Source organism: Bufo gargarizans, chromosome 3 (assembly GCF_014858855.1).
Source record: "Bufo gargarizans isolate SCDJY-AF-19 chromosome 3, ASM1485885v1, whole genome shotgun sequence".
In the NCBI taxonomy this organism is placed as follows: domain Eukaryota; kingdom Metazoa; phylum Chordata; class Amphibia; order Anura; family Bufonidae; genus Bufo; species Bufo gargarizans.
Window position 1 is genome coordinate 189,145,481 of NC_058082.1, and position 20,836 is coordinate 189,166,316.

Genomic DNA, 20,836 nt, shown 5'->3' on the forward strand with positions numbered 1-20,836 from the left:
CATGTAGAAATAATAGATAGCCAGGTTAGTTATACAATTGTGTTGCAGGACTAAAGATGAACAATGAAAGTAATGCAATGAAGAAAGAAAATAAGGAATAAAAAAACCTTAGATGTTGTTTTGAGGTGAGTAATTTGCTACTTGCATATGGCAGTATGACAAACCTAACAATAAAAATAGATTAAACTCATACATCAAAGAACTGTAGTAGCAAATGTGTGAATGTTAAACTAAATAGACAAGAGGCAGTGCATTAAAACCTAGGGAATTAAATTAATTAATCATAGAATAACAATGAATAATTAAACCCTGTTTAATAAATGATGTACCATAAAATGTAAATTTTTGTTTGCTTTAGTTTTATATTGAAAAGGCTAAAAATGGAAAGGTCAGTGTTTATATAACTGCCATTATACAGTATATCTATCTATCTACAGATAAATAACACAGATACACTGAGTTTTTACATGTAGAATTCAGACATACAGTAGTTACTGGAAGCTGTAAGTCCCCTTCTTTTTGGAGAGCAGGATCTGCTTCAGGGACCAGTATATTACCAGAGTAGTACTGGCCCCTGGGGTGGTAGTTGGAAGGCTCTGTCATAGTAGTAAGCCTCAAAGGTCTAGCATAAGACAACCCCATTTGGAGCCGTCACTTGCCATTGAGGTAAATTACTTATGGGTTATTATTATTATTATTTATTATTTAAGCGCCATTCATTCCATAGCGCTGTACATATGATAAGCGATGCACATACATAACAAACAATTGCACTAATCATAAACAAGATGAGTTACAAACTGGTACAGCAGGAGAGAGAGCCCTGCCCGTGAGGGCTTACAATCTACATGGTATGGGAGAAGGACGCAGTAGGTGCGGGTTAAGTTGGTCATGGCGGTATAGAGGCAGCAGGGTCATTGGTTGTAGGTGGAAGAGGTGGATTTTCAGGTTTCTTTTGATGGGTTGATCAACAATAGGCATATTTCACATTACTGATGATATGCCTTGCACGCAGAATGAAAAAATAAATTACTATAGTATGCAGTTAACAGTTGATGTGTTCATCTAAATGGAAGATGTGTCTGTAAGGAAGAGTAGAAAGGACCGAACTGTGTTGATTAGTGTTCGGTGCAATGTGGAAGGGAAATCTTTTCAATCGGTGCACCATAGCACACTTGAGCGAAAGATGCAATCCAGTTCAAATATTTGCTGATAAATTCCAAAACAGTGGAAAATGCATGTGTAGCCCAAAAATGGCAATAAGCGTTATCGGGAGATGTTGACTGTAGTCTGATGGTTCAGTCCAGAAATGGACCTTGGTCACAGAGTCACAAAGCAAGTCAGAAACGGGCAAAGATGTGGTATAAGAAGTGCTCAGAGTCACAGGTGCCAGTGTGGGATAGCATAGCATAACTGCAGGGCACTGATGGTGCAGATAGTGCAAAGGTGTTGTACCACCAGTGCTCTGTAACACCACAACTGTATAAAAAGGCTACATCTGTACCCAGAGTTAAGAAATAGTGCAGGCCTTCGGAGGACCATGCCAGGAATGAGCTGGAATATTCCCCTGCACTAGTTAAATATTGTTAGACATCAAATCTGAGGGGAAGCTACCAAAGTCTCCCTTGCCACCAATTTTTGTCTGTGAGTTGGGCCCTGTTACCCTGTACTTTGGTTTGTGTAATGCTCAAGAACTGTGCCTACTATTCCGAAGATTTGCACTTTGATGAGGCAATTCTATCGTGCTGACATTATTCAGTAATTACTTTGTTTTGGCTGTTGCACTGCACCTCTGTGTACCCTTACCATCATTATTGAACTCTCTCCCTATATTTGGTGCTGTTCAGTTTCTGTTGAGGTGCAGAAATCAAGAGTATTGTATGTGAAAGAAGAAGGTCAAAATCTCCCAGAATGACAATGATTTTACTGTCTTTGGTACCAGAGCATTTACTTTCCCGACACTGTACAGTGTTGGCATAAAAATAAAATGTGGCAATCATTATTAGTGATGCCTAATTGGGCTGTTCAAATGAGACATAGGTATAGATCTGTAAGAACAAGGAACTTTATCTCAGTGGGATGCTAGTGGACCGCCAATTGGCACAAGCAGCTTGGTAATACAGTGAGCCACCCTGATTGGTCCAATCTTCCTTTATGTGGCAACAATGTGAAATGCGGTTTCAAGTTACGATGCCACAGAATATTGAAAATATTATAGCATTAAGGGATAATATATTCTGTTCACATATATTTTTTAGGCGGAGTTCCTCTAAATGAAAAGAACATCCAAATAGGAGGATATTCATCTCCTGGCAATTAAAGGGGTTGTCTCACCTTCTGCCTTCCGAGCCTCTCTGCTGCTCTTTGGGCTTCAAGCTGGAGCGGGGCGGGGGCTTCTCCTCCTGACTTACAGTAACCCTTACCTCTCCATGCACGCTCACTCAAGCAGCCCTTAGCTCACTAAATATACTGTTATCTCTGTATATTTGCATATAGAGATAACAGTGGGTCCCAGACAAAAGTCTGTCTCCTGATAAGTTTAACTTGAGACAGATAGGATCCCTCTGCCAGCCCCTGTAGAAAACTATCAGGTCAGACCTGTAGCTTCCTACAGTTGTCTTTCACAAGATGACAGCCGGCACTTGCGATCTGTATATTACAGGGTCGAGGCTATTTATGCAAGCCCCGAACCTGTTATACTATTTAGCATGCCCTGAAGCTGTTCAATAGGAAGATCGAGGTGGCCAGGTGCAGGAGCTAATCCAAGAATACATACGAGGTGGGCGGGAATGGGAGAGAATGCGCATACACTGGCCTCTATGTACGCTCGATCACGCGATTCAACGGAAAGGCCGGATATTTCTCTCCTAGTGTGCAAGCACGGCCACCGCAAGTGCATTCCAGTGGTGGCCGTAACCCCTAGAGACGAGGAGGGTATAAAGGAAGCTATAATTAAAGAAAACTGTGAAGAGAAGCCATATAGAAAATAGAAGTACATTAGAAAGTGAATGAAAATAACATCATATACATACACCATCATATAATAACTATGGGCCAGATTTATCAATACTCTGACAGCTCACTCCACTTTCACATATGGCTAAAGTCAGTTTTAGCTAAGTCAGATTTATGATGGGCCCTTTAAGACGGTAATAAATGTGGTTTGATGGCAGCAGTTTATCCGTCAGTAAGCAGCTTTACAAAAGTCGCACGTCTTTATGAAAAAGTCACATGTTCTTTTAAAAAGCATGGTCCTCACTGGAGTGATTTTGCACATTTTTTGCGACTGTTTAAATTGTTGCAATAGTAAATCTGTCTAGAGATTCATTTACATAAGAAAACACGCCCACTTTCAGAAAACTGGCGAGCATAGTGCAGAGCCAATAAAAGTCGCATATTTTTGCACAGTTTAAGCGATTGCGCAAAAGTTTGCGACTTTTTCACTCCATTATTCTGACTTGAGCTAATGATAAATCTGGCCCTATGACTTTATCAGGTGAGACAACCCCTTTAAGCTGCATATTGGGTGTCATCATGGCATACAATGAGGCCTATCAGGTAACCAAAGTTTGACTAGCCTAATTTGGGGACCAAGCAAAGCAGCGTGATTCAACTGAGTGCACCTGCAGGAAGGGAGGCCAACAACTGAACAATGATGTCCAGTTTCAGCCACTTCAAAGGACAGAGAATCAATGCAGATCCTCTGTCTTTTGATAACATCAGCATGGCTGGAGATGTTTTACATAACAAACACAAGGCAACAAAAGCCCCCCCCCCCCCCCCCCATTAACAAAAATATGAATAATTAATATTTCCTTTAACAGTGAGGAAATTTGCTTTGCAGTGAATCAAATTTTCCCTGAAATTCATATCGAAGTCCACTTTGCACAGTTTAATTTGCTCAACACTATTTACCACTGAGAGGAGGCAAGAGGAGACCAGGCAGAGCTGATTTAGCCAGGATAATTTTGCTATTAGATTTATGTTAGAATCAAAAGGACTAAGAGTGATATCACACAAACTCTACATTAGCAAAATGTTAACACATTTTAGACTATTCAGAAAGTTGGTTAACTTTGCATTTAGGAACCAAATGAACAATACAAACATCAGTCAAAGCTGTCATTATACTAAATATTTGTCCACAATGTTATTTCTGTATATAGAGAATCAATTCTCTGAAATATGTAACTGCTATATAATTCACTGTCTGCTATATAATCTTTTACAGTCCTATGCCATGTTTTTACAGTCAGAATGTATACACAACATATTTTAGGCATATAATGAAAAGTACAATAAAAAATCGCAGCTACTTGTGTTCAATAGGGAATTTTCCTGCATAGAATAGCAACCTGATGTAGATGGCAATGTTGTTATCATACATAATAAAATAATATAATATTATGCATAATTCATATATTCATCTAACTAGCATTGTGGAATTATGCACTGAATATTTTTCTACGGATAGTACAGTAAGTTTTATCACAGTTTGTACACTAATGAACCAATGAACTACTGTATATTTACCTTCTTCTACTTTGCATTTTGCTTTGTGCTGATGAATGCTGTTAATTCACAGTCTCTGTTATTGAGAATCTGGGATGGTGTTTAGCTGAGAAATTTCTTGGCACAGTTCATTGCACTATAATGTTTTTTTTGTGATAACATACAGTACTCTCCAAGGAAACACAAATTACAGTAAACTTTTATATGTTTTATTGGGAAAAGCAAAGGAGCAAGTTATATCCAATTGTTATTCACCATCATGTCTATAAAAAATAATTAGCCCCCTACTATGTACAGATGAGTACTCTACACTCAAACAAGAGTATTCCTAAAACAGAATATACAATTACAAAGCTGTGTTTTTCAGCTGAACACTTCTTCATAAGTCATTAATTGCCTCTGAAATATTGTAGTTTATTAAAATATCATTCAATGTGCTACATCCCCTGTGCAACATTCTATATGTATCCCTATTTTGTCAGGAGTTGTGCTTTTCAAGATTTTCACTATACCAATGCATTAAATCAATGTCTGACAAAATATTTTGATTTAAAGTATTTTGTACTCACGTTTTTTACTATTTATCCTGTGATTTTTTTTTTACATCATTTAATGAAAACAATCTGTTTAATATTTTTGTGCAATAACTTCACATTTTACCAGTTTTATCAAAACCCATAAGGCTAATTACCAAATTTACTTGCCAATAAATAGAGATGAGCACAGCTTTGAAAAATATGATACAGCAACTTCACGAAGTTAGCCAAGAAATTTGATTAGTTACAAATTAATTTGTCACAAATTGCTCAAAATCAGGTATACCCAGGCCACTCTGCCTGGTATTGCCATACAGAGTGTACGTGCTGTGGCAAGTTGCAGCCATGTTACGGTGAAGAAATGCACAGTCAATTAAACCGCAGCTGCATTTCATTTAATAATGAAGAATAATGGCACCTTTAAATGGGGGCTGTTACTGGTGTGGAGTTTGACTGGTTATGTTGGGGGGACAATATGCATATTATTGCTGTTCTTCCCTGCAATCTCCTATAGTTTTTTTTTACAGTAAACACAGAATATTAATCAGCTCTGGCATACCCACTTCTCTAACCCCAGCACTTCCTGCCCTACAGGTGGGAGCACTTCCTCTGCCATCTGCTTTTCCTCCTTTTCCACACCATCTAATATCAATGAGAATATGTCATCGGGAACATCCATTTCCTCCTCTCTCTGCATCTTTAAGACTTTTCTAGGACATGGAGACTTCATTTGGAAGAAGTAAAGCCAGCAAAAGATAAGGATGGTCATTGTTTAGACCTGGCCTCCCTAAGGGGTGCAGACTGGATAGTATTAGATGGCAGGCTGGCACCAAAATATTAAAAGGCTTCCATCTTATTGGTATTGAATTACATTTACAGCTGATGTAGAAATAAATAAATGTAGGAATAAATAAATTAAACTGATGCAGAATAAGTCTCCCTGCACCTTCCCTGCACTCTCCCTCTCCAATATTCCTCTATTAATCATTAAACAGCAACACTGTTCCCAGTGCATGAGCGCTTTCCACGTCTCTCCCCATGCTCAGCTCACAGGCCAGTGGCGAGGACTGCGCGGCATGAGGGTTTTATAGAGATAAGCGAATCAAAGCTGACAAAGTGGAATTTGATACGAATTTTAGGAAAAATTTGATTCGCACCGAAGCCGAATTTCCTCATGCTTCGAGGTAATGAATCGCATTTTTCCTAAAATGGCTGCTACACGTGTGAGGACATGGAGCATGGAACTCTGGGAATGCGGGATCACCCATAATGCCAGCATGCACCCAATCAGCAGCCAGCCCTGTGGTGTCACAGCCCTATAAATAGAGTCAGCCATCTTAGATTCTGCCGTTCACCAGCGTACTTAGTGCAGGAAGAGACGTCTGTAGGTGCTAGGGACAGTGATAGCAAAGACTTGATTGTGGTGAAAAAATGATTTATAAGTGCAGGGAAAGGATTGGGAGGAATTATTCCACAGCATTTATATAGAACAGGGTTCAGTAGGGAAGGTTACAGACTGGGTAATAGGAGCAATCCTATTACCCATTGCAGCACTGCCTGGGGATCCAAATTGCCATTATACAGCTTGTCCTTCCAGCAAACCATTCTTGTTATTGGGGCACAAGAGCTGTTTGATACAGCCAATAACAGGGTTGCTGGAGGATGTGGGTCCCAGTGACGGACATTAAGGCCACTCGTCTCATCAGGGCTTTCCATAGGTCCCATCCTGAGAAGGTGGGCTCTGAGTGTCCGGAGTCCACTCGTAGAAGGAGGGGTACCGTCACCACCAGACATCTGAGAAGCTCTGACAGTCGTTCTTCAGAACCTCCTCCTTGAGGTTCCTTTTGTTTTGCTTTCGTTTTCTCATCTCATTAGCCTCTCTCAGCTGTCATGTAGGTGCACTGATTGCATCCCTTTAAATCCCTTCCCATACTGCATCACTTTGCGGTTTATACAACTTTCTGGAGTGTGTGCATGCTGGATGCTACTACTGAGTCTTCTACAGATAAGTTTTGTTCATTCATTTGTATTTTCCTGTTTGCTGGATCCCAGGTGACCCTGACTCCCTCCGTATCAAGTGTAGGGAGACGGTGGTCGTGTCCCCTCACTATTATAGGGTGTTCAGGTGTTAAACAGTGCAGATATGTCTCCAGATTCTGATTGACGCGCTCTGTCTGGCCATTCAACTGTGGGTGGAAAGCAGAAGAGAATGACAACCGAACCCCCAAGCGAGAACAGAAAGCCTTCCAGAATCTGGAAACAAACTGTGTGCCCCTATCAGAGACTATGTCTGAAGGAATACCATGCAATTTGACAATGTGATCAATAAATGCCTGCGCCAGCGTCTTAGCATTGGGCAAGCCAGGAAAAAGAATGAAATGCACCATTTTGCTAAAACGGTCCACCACCACCAGAATCATAGTATTCCCCGAGGAACGAGGCAGGTCCGTAATGAAGTCCATGGACAGATGTGTCCAAGGACGGGAAGGAATGCGTAACGGAAGGAGAGGACCTGATGGCCGTGAATGAGGGACTTTGGCACAAGTGCAGGTCTCGCAGGCTGCCACAAAACCCTCAACCGACTTACGAAGCACCGGCCACCAGAATCTCCGAGCGATGAGATCTTGCCCCCGGGTGCCCAGCAAGGACAGTATCGTGGTGCTCCTTAAAAATCTTGTGCCTTAAAGCGAGAGGCACAAACAACCTCCCAGGAGGACAAAGATCAGGAGCCTCTGACTGGGCTACCTGAACCTCTGCCTCCAATTCAGGATAAAGAGCAGAGACCACCACACCTTCAGCCAAAATGGGACCCGGGTCTTCAAAATTCCCACCTCCCGGAAAACAACGTGACAGGGAATCCGCCTTCACATTCTTAACCCCAGGGCGGAACGTGACAACAAAATTAAACCTTGAAAAGAACAAAGACCATCTGGCCTATCTCGGGTTCAGACGCTTGGCTGACTCCAAGTAGGCCAGATTCTTATGGTCAGTAAACACGGTAATAGGGTGTCTGGCTCCCTCTAGCCATTCCTCAAAAGCTAACTTGATGGCCAACAACTCCCTATCTCCCACATCGTAATTTCTCTCTGCGGAGGAGAATTTCTTCGAGAAAAAGGCACACGGTCGCCATTTGGCAGGAGAGGGACCCTGAGATAAGACCGCACCCACACCCACCTCAGAAGCATCAACCTCAACTATGAAGGGTAGAGAAATATCAGGTTGTACCAAGATGGGAGCGGAAGCAAAACTCTCCTTGATATTAGAAAAGGCCTTATGCGCCTCTACCGACCAGGAGGAAAAATCTACCCCCTTTCTAGTCATATCAGTGAGTGGTTTAACAACAGAAGAATAATTCAAAATAAACTTCCTGTAATAATTGGCAAAACCCAAAAAACGCATCAGCGCCTTCTGATTCTCAGGAAGCTCCCACTCAAGCACAGCGCGGACCTTCTAAGGGTCCATGCGAAAACCAGAAGTGGAGAGAAATTCTGAGAGAAAAGATGGTACAGTCTTAGTAGAAACCTCAGAAACAGATGTTGTGAGGCAATTCTCTCTGCAAAAGTCACTCCAACCATTTATTTGCCTCGCTTGCCAATCAATGGTGGGGTTATGTTTAGTGAGCCAGGGTAGCCCCAACACTAGAGGAGTAGGCAACCCGCTTAGGACGAAACATGACACATCCTCAACATGAGTATCACTCACAATCAAACGGATATTGTGAACTATGCCCTTTAACGATTTCTGAGAAAGTGGAACGGAATCAATAGCAAAAACAGGTATATCCTTTCCCAAAGTGCATACCTGGAAACCATGAGTTATAGCAAATTGATTATCAATGAGATTAATAGCTGCTCCACTATCTACGAAAATCTCACAAAAAAATGTTCTTGCTCTCTAGCGCCACCCTGGCAGGTAGGACAAAACGGGAACTACAGTCAAACGGAAAACCTTCAATTTCCGCATCAACCTTGTAGTAACAGATGGAAAGTTTTTAGAGGATTTTTTTCTTTTTGTTTCTTTATTACTCTCAAAAAACTGCCTAAATCTCCTAGAGGGACAAACATTTGCCAAATGATTTATACCTCCACAACAGAAACAAACCTTCCTATGAGAGCTGAATCCTCTATTGTCAGAGGCTAGCAAACCGAACTGCATGGGCCCCTGCTCAGAAAGGATTGAGAGTGACTGAGACCCCTGTGCACTGAATGAGACCGCCGCACTCTCCTTGGACTGAGTATGACAGGAAGGAGTGATCTCTCCTCTCTCTCTAAGACGTCTGTCAAAACGAACGGCCCAAGACATGGCAGAGTCCAAGGAGGTAGGTCTCTCATGAAAGGCAAATGCATCTTTCAATCCCTCTGAAAGACCATGGCAAAATTGACTTCAGAGTGCAGCATCATTCCAACCAGTATCAGCTGCCCATCTCCGAAATTCTGAGCAGTATATCTCTGCGGATTGTTTACCCTGACATAAAAGACATAGTCTAGACTCAGCCAGAGCAATACGATCCGGATCATCATATATCTGACCCAGGGCTAAAAAAATTCATCCACTGAACGGAGGGGCAGTGCCCCCACAGGCAACGAAAAGGCCCAAGACTGAGCGTTATCCCTAAGCAGCGAGATGATGATCCCCACCCTCCGCTCCTCATCACCAGAGGAATGGGAAAGTAGGCGAAAATGGAGTTTGCAAGCCTCTCTAAAACGAACAAAATTCTCACTACCCCCGGAGAACGTAACCGGAAGCGAGATTTTAGGCTCAGAACAAATTCCATGAACGCAAGCAGAAACGGTCACCTCAAACTGAGAGACAGTTTTCCGGAGATCTTCTACCTCCAGTGAAAGACCCTGCATGCGGTCAATCAAGGTTGAAACCGGATTCATGCTTAAGATGGTTTTGGCGGTTTATAATGTCCCGGAAGGTGTACAGAAAACTAGAAGACACAAAATGAAGATCCGACTAACTGGATCCAAAACTAAGGAACCAAAGGGATAGCCCTGCAACAGACCTGTCTCTCTCCCTAACTGCTCAGCCTATGCAAAAATCTCAATGGTAGATGATCACATATCCTCATTCCTCGACTGCATAACACCTGAACACCCTATAATAGTGAGGGGACACGACCACCGGCTCCCTACACTTGATACGGAGGGAGTCAGGGTCACCTGGGATCCAGCAAACAGGAAAATACAAATGAATGAACAAAAATTATCTGTAGAAGACTCAGTAGTAGCATCCAGCATGCACACACTCAAGGAAGTTGTATAAACCGCAAAGTGATGCAGTATGGGAAGGGATTTAAAGGGATGCAATCAGTGCACCTACATGACAGCTGAGAGAGGCTAACGAGATGAGAAAACGAAAGCAAAACAAAAGGAACCTCAAGGAGGAGGTTCTGAAGAACGTCTGTCAGAGCTTCTCAGATGTCTGGTGGTGACAATTAGTGACATGCAGACAGTACTCTAAGATGATGATTTAGCTGATCGCACTTGGGAGTCGGGTGACGAACGGGCTTCATCATCATCGGGAGAAGAGGGTGGCAGCTTGCCTGTGTGGCAGCGATGGAGAAAGCAAGTCGCTAGCTAGCGTGGCCGGGAGTCAGCAGGGTGGCAGCAGTGGGAGGTCGGGAGCCAAACGTGCCCGGGGTAGACCCACTTCGCAGGAGCCTACGGGTTCACCGAGGCAACAGTGGTAGCAGTCAGTCAGTGCGTAGTGTTGGGTGTAAAATCACCTACTCGGCAGTGTGGTAGTTTTTTCTTAAGCAGCCGGAGGAGGTAAAATTTGCCATATGTAGAATATGTGGGCAAAAGGTGAAGCATGGCAAGGGTGCCAATGTTGGCCCCACGGCCCTCCGTCAACATATGCAGCAAGTTTCATGCAGTCAAGGCTCCACCACCTCAGCTGAAGGGAGCGGTCTGTCCTTCTATCATCTGCTGGTCTTGATGCTTCTGTTCCTCACCCTCCTACTCCTCATCAGTCATTCCGTCAGCAATCGATCACCGAAGCCGATTGCCAAGAGACAACAGTATGCATGTATGCATCCAACGGTGAAGAAGCTGAATGTGCTTCTTTCCAAGTTGCTGTTGCTGCAGTCCCTCCCTTTCCAAGTGGTGGACTCTGCACCTTTCAGAGAACTGATGGTTTGTGCCAAGCCGAGGTGGAGAGTCCCACTCCATCATCTATTTGGCAAAAAGGCAGTACCAGCCCTTTCTCACACACATGTAGAACAGAAGGTGGGCCAGTCCTTGAGCCTGTTGGTGTCTGCCAAAGTGCACAGCAGTGCCAACGTGTGTAGCGATTAACTACGGTCTGGGAAAATACATGTCCTTTACGGCCCACTGGGTGAATGTGGTTCCTGTCCAGCCACACCAGCAACTTGGCCAGGTGATGCCGCTTCCGCCTCCATGTTGCCACGCTGTTGGTCCTGCGACAATGTCTGCCTCTGCCTCCTCATCCTCCACCATATCCTCAGCCTCCACTGCAGGGACAATTCACAGGGGCCCTCCAGCATACCACATGTGCAGGGCACGGTGGTGTCACGCTTTTCTGCACTTGGTTTGCCTGGGCGAACGGACTAACACAGGGGAGGAACTGCTCCGTGTCCTTCAACAAGCAATAAAATGCTGGCTTTCTCTGCGACAACTAAAAATCTGAACCATGGTGACCGTCAACAGGAAGAACATGGTGCTGGTGCTGCGTCAAGGAGGGCTGAGCCATGTGCCCTGCATGGCATACGTGTTCAATCTGGTTGTCGAGTGGTCCCTGAAGTATTCCACCCATCTGCAAGACATCCCAAAAATGGCCAGGAAACTTTGCATGCACTTCAGCCACTCCTACACCACAATGCACACCCTCCTTGAGCTGCAGCGGTAGAACAGCATCCCCAACATAGGCTTATATGCAAAGTTTCCACCTGTTGGGATTCCACCCTCCATATGTTGGACCGACTATACAAACAGAGAAAGGCTATAAACAATTTCTTGATGATCTAAGAGGACAGGAGTACGCCCTTGTGTAACTTTGATGTCAGCCAGTGGCAGCTCATGCGTGACACCTGCCGTTTGCTCAGGCCCTTTGATGAGGCCACGCTATTTGTTAGTTTGCAGGATTGCTGCATGAACGATGTCATTCCACTGCTTCATGTCCTGGAACAGATACTACTTTATCTGGCTGGTCAGGGGACTGGAGACGTGGCGCCTAGATCTCATGGCTACATGAGTCCTGTGGGGGCTGAACCGGAAGAGGAGGAGAAGTACATTGGAGCACAAGCAATGTGTAGCGAAATGGGTGGTTTTTCTACTCAGGTGACAGGAGAGGAGGAGCAGATGCATCCATAGGAGCTCCAGGGCGATGAGGAAGACGAGGCAGAGGTGGAGGCCCTCCCAGTCACTAGCGCAAATGGCCCGATGCATGCTCATTTGCTTGCGTAGTGACAGTCGAATTGTCACCATTTGGCAGAGGGATGACTACTGGCTCTCCACCATATTAGACCCTCGCTACCGGTCCAAAATAGGGGCCTAACTGCGCCATCGTCCATCCTCTTGCAGGTCTGACCAGTGGGGCCCTCTGTGCTCATGTTCCACTGCCATGGCTGCTGGGGAGGGGTGGGGAGGCAGGAGCAGGACCAGCTCCATCAGCAGCAGCCTGAGTCTAGAGTCGCTGATGAGCAGCTTTCACCCACCTAGTGAAGAAACTACTCACCAGCAGCTAGATATAGAGCTGAACCTGAACCAACAGGTGGTGGTATACTTGGAGTGCACCCTGCCAGCCGTCATTGAAGATCCGCTGGACTAATGGACAGCTAAACTGGATTTGTGGATACAACTGGCCGAGTTTGCCCTGGAAAAGCTGTCCTGTCCAGCCAGTAGTGTGGCATCAGAGCGGGTGTTTAGTGCGGCAGGGTCCATAATAACACCACTCATCTGTCCACCATAAATGTGGAGAGACTGACCTTTGTCAAGATGAATCAGGCGTGGATCAGCCAGGATTTCCACCCACCAATGCCTGATGCATCAGATTAGATCATCCATGCTGCCTCACCCAAACCTTGAGAAAATGAGACCGGTTCCTTCTAGCTACCTGACTCAGCTACTATTCTGATGCTGCCACCAACTTGATTCCACACATCTGATGCCAAGTGCTCCTTCTTACACCCACCATCATCAGCGTGCACTGTTATTGCCACTCACCTCCACACTCTGTCGCTGGGTCACTCAGTGGTCTCCTGATGCTGCTGCTACCTCCACAATATGTCACCTTGCCACTCTGTGGTCTCCTGATATTGCTGCTAGCTCAACACTATGTCACCTTGCCACTCCTCCTCATGCTGCTGGTGCCACCTCCACACTGTCACCTTGCCACTCTGCGGCCTTCTGATGCTGCCGCCACCGCAACACTATGTCATTGTGCCACTCTGTGGCCTTCTCATGCTGCCACCACCTCCACACTCTGTCATTGTGCCACCTTATGGCCTCCTCATGCTACCGTTACTACCTCTACATTCTGTCGTTGTGCCACTCTGTGGCCTCCTCATGCTGCTTCCACCTTCACACTCTGTCATTGTGCCACTCTGTGGCCACCTCATGCTGCTTCCACCTCCACACTCTGTCATTGTGCCACTCTGTGGCCTCCTCATGCTGCTGCCACCTCCACGCTGTCACCCTGCCTCTCTGTGGTCTCCTGATGATGCTGATGACACATCTACACTGTCATTGTGCTACTCTGTGGCCTCCTGATGCTGCCGCCACCTCCACACTCTGTCATTGTGCCACTCTGTGACCTACTCATGCTGCTGCCACCTCCACATTTTGTCGTTGTGCCACTCTGTGGCCTCCTCATGCTGCTGCCACCTCCACACTCTGTCATTGTGCCACTCTGTAGCCTCTTCATGCTGCTGCCACCTCCACACTTTGTCATTGTGCTACTCTGTGGCCTCCTCATGCTGCTGCTACCTCTACATTCTGTCATTGTGCCATTCTGTGACCTCCTCATGCTGCTGCCACCTCCACACTGTCATTGTGCCACTCTGTGGCCTCCTCCTGATGCTGCTGATGCCACCTTCACACTCTTTCATTGTGCAACTCTGTGGCCACCTGATGCCACCGCCACCTTCACACTCTGTGGCCTGCTCATGCTGCTGCCACCTCCACACTCTGTCATTGTGGCACTCTGTGACCTCCTCATACTGCCACCTCACCACTATGCCACTGGGCTACTCTGTGGTCTCCTCATGCTGCTGCCACCTCCACACTCTGTCGTTGTGCCACTCTGTGGCATGGGCCACTATTTTGCCTTTCAGCCTGGCTGACATCACCATTTATTTGACTCTTTTTCTGATTTGTCAGAAGGAAGGAAAATAGAGACAGACAACAGGTCCTGTCTGTGTAGCAGCTGTAAGCCCTGTATCAATTGGCTTGTGATTTGGTAGCCAAAAACAGGAGTGGGTACAAAACACAGAAGACACGCAAATATTCCATTCACGTGTCATCTCTGTTTTGGATTCTCACCAGTTTTTTGGGGCATTAGCAATACTGATGGATTACTGACCAAATCCTCCACAGACAAGATCCGTTTTTTGTGGGTTATTGTTCTGACGGATCAGACACCCTCTCCAGTCTGCTGACACCCTCTCCAGTCTGTCAGGGGGCTCTAATTGTATAAGCGTTTAATAGAACAGGTTCTGTAGCTATCTATATGGAATCAGCTGATGAGGGTGTAAATGGAGTGCGCTTCAACTTGGCACTAACATTGACCTGTAAGGCTGAGTTCATACTTGAATTGGTCAATTTTGGACCTGTGACTGCCAAAATAAGTGACGTATGCAGTGATTATAAGAGTGACGCTTGTCATCTGCATGTCATATGGACTCACAGTATTCTTTCACTAACAAAGCAGACTCCCTTATGTATTTGGATCAAACCAAATTTTTCCTCAAAATTCGGCAAAACGCTGAATCGAATTTTTGAAAAATTCGCTCATCTCTAATCACAGGGGGTGGCTATCTGTGGATTAGCTGGCTGCATGGCATTATGGTTAATCTCACGTTCCCGGGCTTCTTACTTTCACTTTGTAATGTGCAGCCGCCATTTTAGGATAAACTGATTCATTACCATGAAGCGCAAGGAAATTTAGATTCATTCAGAATCGAAGTTTACCTAATTTTCGGACCGAATTCCACTTTGAATGCTTCCCTTTGCCCAACACTACTAATAACATTTGGAGCTTAGCCTTGTGATACTGAACAAACTACTGTGAAGTGTCAATCTAGATAAATTGCATTTGACAAAGAATAAATTGCAATGGTCTCCTCCAGTTTTTGCATTTAATTATCTGTTTATTCCTTTAAAATGTAGATGGGAAAACAAATCTTTGGTATCAGGGGCCTTCCATGGTCCAGGTTATTCTTAGTGAATGGCTCAGATTTACTTTATACTTTGCAGTTTATCATTGCTTTCTATATCTGTTTGGGTCATTCTTACTAGAAAATTATACTTCACTATTATATATTGATTACTGCTTTCTAATTCATTTGCATTGGCATTTTGCTGTAGATTATTATGAACTGATCAGTTCTGTTTTCTTTGTTATATTGGAATTTTAAATTTGTTAGATTATTTATTTCGTTTTAGTACGTTTTTTTTGGTGATTGGTAGTATACTTGTTGCTTCATGTATGAGCACTGTATGTACAAGGAGAGAGTTTGACAGTATCTTCTCCATCTGGCATTCCTGACCTTTTTTTAACTTGTGATTTTAATCTGTGGTATCAAAGCTATGACTAGTGTGTAGTATTTATTTGGTTTACTTATTTATTTTTTTCAAAATTCTTTAGTGGCTTAGGAGTTGAATCACATTGTCTATACATTTATCCATATTAGTTGTCATTCTGAGCTTAGGAGTCATTAGTGAACAGTCTGATGACAGTTTCCTCCATGGGTGTGCATAGACATAGCTGCCAAGTTTTTTCTTTAAAAAATATTTTAAATAAGAAACACTGAAACTTGAAGTAGCTGATTTTCACTTTGCTAGCTGGTTTTCTACATATACACAATCTTAGAAAAACTTCAGTGTGACATATTGGGTTTTTACAACAGAAACATCTCTGTGTGAAAGAATAGTGCTCCTTTATTTATCACCTAGTATCAAGTGCTAAACACTTGGGGAAGCATAGAGAGGCTGTATGAAGATTAATGATCCACCAAACAATACCATTCTAAGATGCATCTATCTTACACGAATCAATATCAGTCTTAAAATGATCTCTCTGTGAAACACTGTTTTTGTAGGCATAGCTGTTAGGCTTTCCTCCATCACATGTCATCTTTTTATACAATATATCTTTTTTACTGGCAACAGTGGCTCATATTCCAGGAAGGACAAGTACCAGCTTATAACAGGACCTAAAACAAAGCAGACACAAATGTCGATTGCACTAAATGTATGGTGTTAAACTGAAGTCAACATTCCTAAAAAAAAATAAAAAAAAATAAAAGGTATCTATTTATCTTTCAACTATCTATCTATCGATGAGCCAATCAGTTTGTAACCACCTTCCAAACTTTCGTCAGCAGACGAACCCTACATATCAGTAGAAAAAAGCATGAGGGAGGAAGAAGGATGCTCACAAGATCCTGAGAGGAAGTGGGGAGAGTGGCTTGCCCTGATTGGTTCACAGGCAGACAACCTGGATGAGCCAATCAATGCTGCAGCAGGCAAGGAGGTTCCCTCGCAAAATGAGGAGAATGACATTCTGTGTTGAGCTGATAAGTTTGTTCAGGAGCAGCAACACAGACGGCTTGTAAAGAGCAACAAATGGTGAACATGCAACAGCTGGGCAGGGGATCGCAGATCCAAAGCGGTCCAATGGCATGTAGAAAAAATGGAGGGCCACAGCAGCGTCTCGCCAATAATCTTCTTTATTCAGGATCACACCTCACAGCAAGGCATACAAAATATTCTGCGGCAACGTTTCGGCTAGAGATAGCCTTTGTCAAGCATGTTAGCAATTAAAATCACAGCCTATAAATAGCACATGATAAACCCACCCACACCGCTAAGCAACCAATGGAATTTCAGTATATGTGTAACACACCTGTATGATAAATTAATGAGCACTGGCATGATGAGACAAGTGAGCCAGCTGCAATAAATCACAATGCTACCTGTGTGGGGTCATCATGCACAGACCTCCTCCGTCCATCCAGCGTCCCATAGTCGGCAATGCGCATGTCCGCATACGTCATCACACACGTCACCACACGGCGACATGCGTATGACGTGCCCAACTGGATCCCGATGCATAGTCTGCGCCGGGCTACTTGCGTCATCAGGCGGCGGCCGGCGGACGTCACAAGGCCACTCCCCCCTGGCGCTCCAGGCTGACGTATGCATGAGGATTCAATGGGACTGTCAATAGAGGGCGATCGCACCACCGTCAAACCTGAACAGTGTGCAGAGCGCTCACTAATGAAATCATAATTGGACATTAAAGGCGCATTGCACAGACTATTAGCGCAAGGACAGGCCAAAGGACAGGGAACATAAAAAAATATGGACACCACACATGCGCAGCAGGCATAATAAAAAAAAAAAAAAAAAAATCACTATGTGTTAACAACAGATAACACTCTCATTAGGCACAAATTCTCATTGATAAATCATATACCATATCAAGGTGTTTGTGGAAAAAAACCACATATTCATCATAGTGCTATAAAGCGGTGTGATTGAGGCAAATAATTAAAAAACATAGCAAAATTACTGTAACAGAAGAGAAATATATGAAAACAGCCCAGTGTCTCTTCACCACCCCACACCAACAGCCGTGTTAGAGATTTGATCAAATCCAGAATTAGCTGATACCAGCCACATTAAACTCTAGATTTAAACCAAATGGCTGTAAAGATTTCAATGTGTAGATCCATTTGAGCTCCTTCTTCCTTAATATTGCGTCCTTGTCACCCCCTCTCCGTAACGGGCCCACACTGTCAATAACTCTAAAGCGGAGCTGGTTAACAGAATGCCCCGCCTCCACGAAATGTTTCGCAACGGGCTTATCCATGTTCATCTTGCGTATGGTACTCTTATGTTTGTTAATACGATCTCTGACTTCCATGGTGGTCTCTCCTACATAAATAAGGCTGCAAGGGCACTGGATGGCATAAATCACATCCCGTGACCTGCAGGTGTAATAGCCCTTGATTTTATATTTTTTACCACTGTAAGGGTGGGAGAAATATTCACCTTTGAGAACGTTACCACAATTACAACAAGATAAACATGGATAAGTCCCGTTTTTGCGCGGTGCAAGGAAGTTTTTGTGTGGATGACTGGCCGCCTATGTCGGACTTAACCAGTCTATCACGGAGGCTAGGGTTCCGCCTGTACGCCATCATCGGTGGGGACTTGAATTCTTCTATATCTGGCAGACCCCTTTGGAGTATATGCCATTCCTTTCTAAGGATATGGGCGATGTCGCCACTGTCCCGGCCGAAGATGGACACAAACGGAACCCTAGCCTCAGAGCTCGCCTTTGTTGATTTCCGTAGTGCAGTGCACCTGTCAACCAGCTTCACCCTCTGTTTGGTTCGAACAAGTAGGGGTTTCGGGTAACCTCGTTCCAAGAAACGCGTGCACATAGTGTCAATCCTCTGTGCACATATTTCTTCATCGGAAACTATTCTCTTTACCCTTAAGAGCTGACTCCATGGGAGGGAGTCAAGCATTCTATATGGGTGATAGCTATCATGCATGAGTAAAGTATTGCGGTCAGTGGGCTTCCGATAGAGGTCCGTAGCCAAAAGACCCTCCATCACGTAAACACGCACATCAAGGAACTGCAACTCACTGGAAGAAACAGTTACAGTGAATTGCAGACCCGGGACCCCCGCATTCAAATGTAGATGAAATGTTTCAAGTTCATCCATAGTGCCTGTCCAGATCATAAAGATGTCGTCGATGTAGCGCCACCAACATAGGACTCTCCCAGAAAACGGGGAGTGATACACGAGTTTGTCCTCCACCTCAGCCATAAAGATGTTAGCGTAGGTGGGGGCCACGTTCGACCCCATGGCCACACCCCGCTGCTGCTGATAGAAGGTGTCCCCGAAGAGGAAGTAACTCCTCTTCAGGACCACCTCCAAGAGGCGGAGGACAAATCGGCACACCCCCGGGGAGAGCCCCATGTCGGCCAGGGCCACATCGACGACACCCAGCCCATATGTATGGTCAATCGATGTGTACAAAGATACTACATCGAAACTAACCAACAGAAATTGGGCGGGCAGTTGTAAATCCTGTAACTTGGAAAGAAAGTGCCCAGTATCCTTGATATAGGATGGGGCGGAGGTCGCCCGGACCTGCAATAACTTGTCCAGAAAGACAGACAATGGATTGAAGACCGAGCCCCTACCAGAAACAATCGGTCGACCCGGTGGATCAATCAATCTCTTGTGAATCTTGGGGAGTATGTATAACATCGGGGTGATAGGGTGGGGCACCGTGAGGTATTGGTACAAACCATCATCTATAATTGAACTCTGTAGTGCCTCCTCCAATATCACCCCGATGTCACGCATGATATCCCATTTGGGGTCCCCGGGTAGTTGTTTATATACCTCAAGATCACTCAATTGTCTGTCTATCTCTCCAACGTACATCGCAGTGTCCATGACGACCACCGCCCCACCCTTATCAGCAGGCTTGATGGTAATACGGGTGTCTCGTTCCAATGCCATGATAGCCTGTCGTTCCTGCATCGAGAGGTTATTCCTACCACCACTAGTGGGACTTAAAGATTCGATCTGCTTATGCACTATGTGAATATATGATTCAACCACATGGTTGGTATGAGGTGGTGAAAAGACACTGGGTTTCCTGAGTTGTAATTCTTTACATGTGAGTAACGCAGTATTATTATTGCTAATCACAGGTATTTTATTGCCATCAACATTCTTAGATGCAAAAAAACACTTTAAACGTAAGTTTCTAAAGAAACGTTGTAAATCCAACTCTAAAGAAAACCAGTCTCTATCAACAGTAGGAGAAAAGCTTAGTCCACGACTCAATACCCTTGTCTGTACAGGGGTGAGTTGCACTGAGGAAATATTTATGACTAATTGTGTTATCTCCGCGGATTGCGTCTGGTTGATCTCGCAGACATCACTTGATTCTGAGGTGGTTTCCCTTTTACGTGACCGATGGTGTTTTCTTCCACCCTGGCGACATCCCCGTCGCCTGGTTGACCTAAAAAAGGGGCTGACGTGGAGGGTTCATCCGTGGAATCGGAGACGGTGGAGAAGCCAAAATGGTTGTGGTCAAACCTTTTATTGCGCCTCCTCCTAGGCTTTCCTTGTGGCTGTTGATTACGCCAATTGTACACTTTTCCGGACTGGTAATCTTCCAGATCACGGTGCCACTTTTCTCTTTTAACACGTTCGGTTTCACTTCTGTGGCGTAGGGCTTGCTGTGCTATTTTATCAGTGTGTGCCGTATATTCATCCACACTGATTAAAGCCTGGATTTGCGCATTAAGCTCGACAATCATACCCTTAATTTTCTCCACCTCCTTACACAGAAAGTCAATATTGAGCAAAATCAATTCAAAGGAGTATTTATTACTCACCGCCTCGAATTTCATGCAGAAATCTGTGTCATTAGGAAAGAGGTTGGGTCGTAAGTGAGACCGCAGACCTCTCGGGATCCGGCGGTTCCTATAATACTCTCTCAGAGTGCTCAGGTGTAACTCCATCGTGGTCAGTCTTTTTGACTCCTGTTCAGAATCAAGTGATG

At 44.5% G+C, this 20,836-nt stretch overlaps 1 protein-coding gene across 1 annotated transcript in view; it reads right to left on the reverse strand.

The window, feature by feature from the left end:
* LOC122931473 (heparan-sulfate 6-O-sulfotransferase 3-like) overlaps positions 1 to 19,782 on the reverse strand; it is a 55,075-nt gene extending 35,293 nt beyond the window's left edge. Inside the window, exon 1 of the mRNA XM_044285538.1 lies at positions 19,703 to 19,782. Within this exon, the coding sequence (XP_044141473.1) occupies positions 19,703 to 19,782 (80 nt within the window). The remainder of the gene's footprint in view (positions 1 to 19,702) is intronic.
* Positions 19,783 to 20,836: the final 1,054 nt, after the last annotated feature.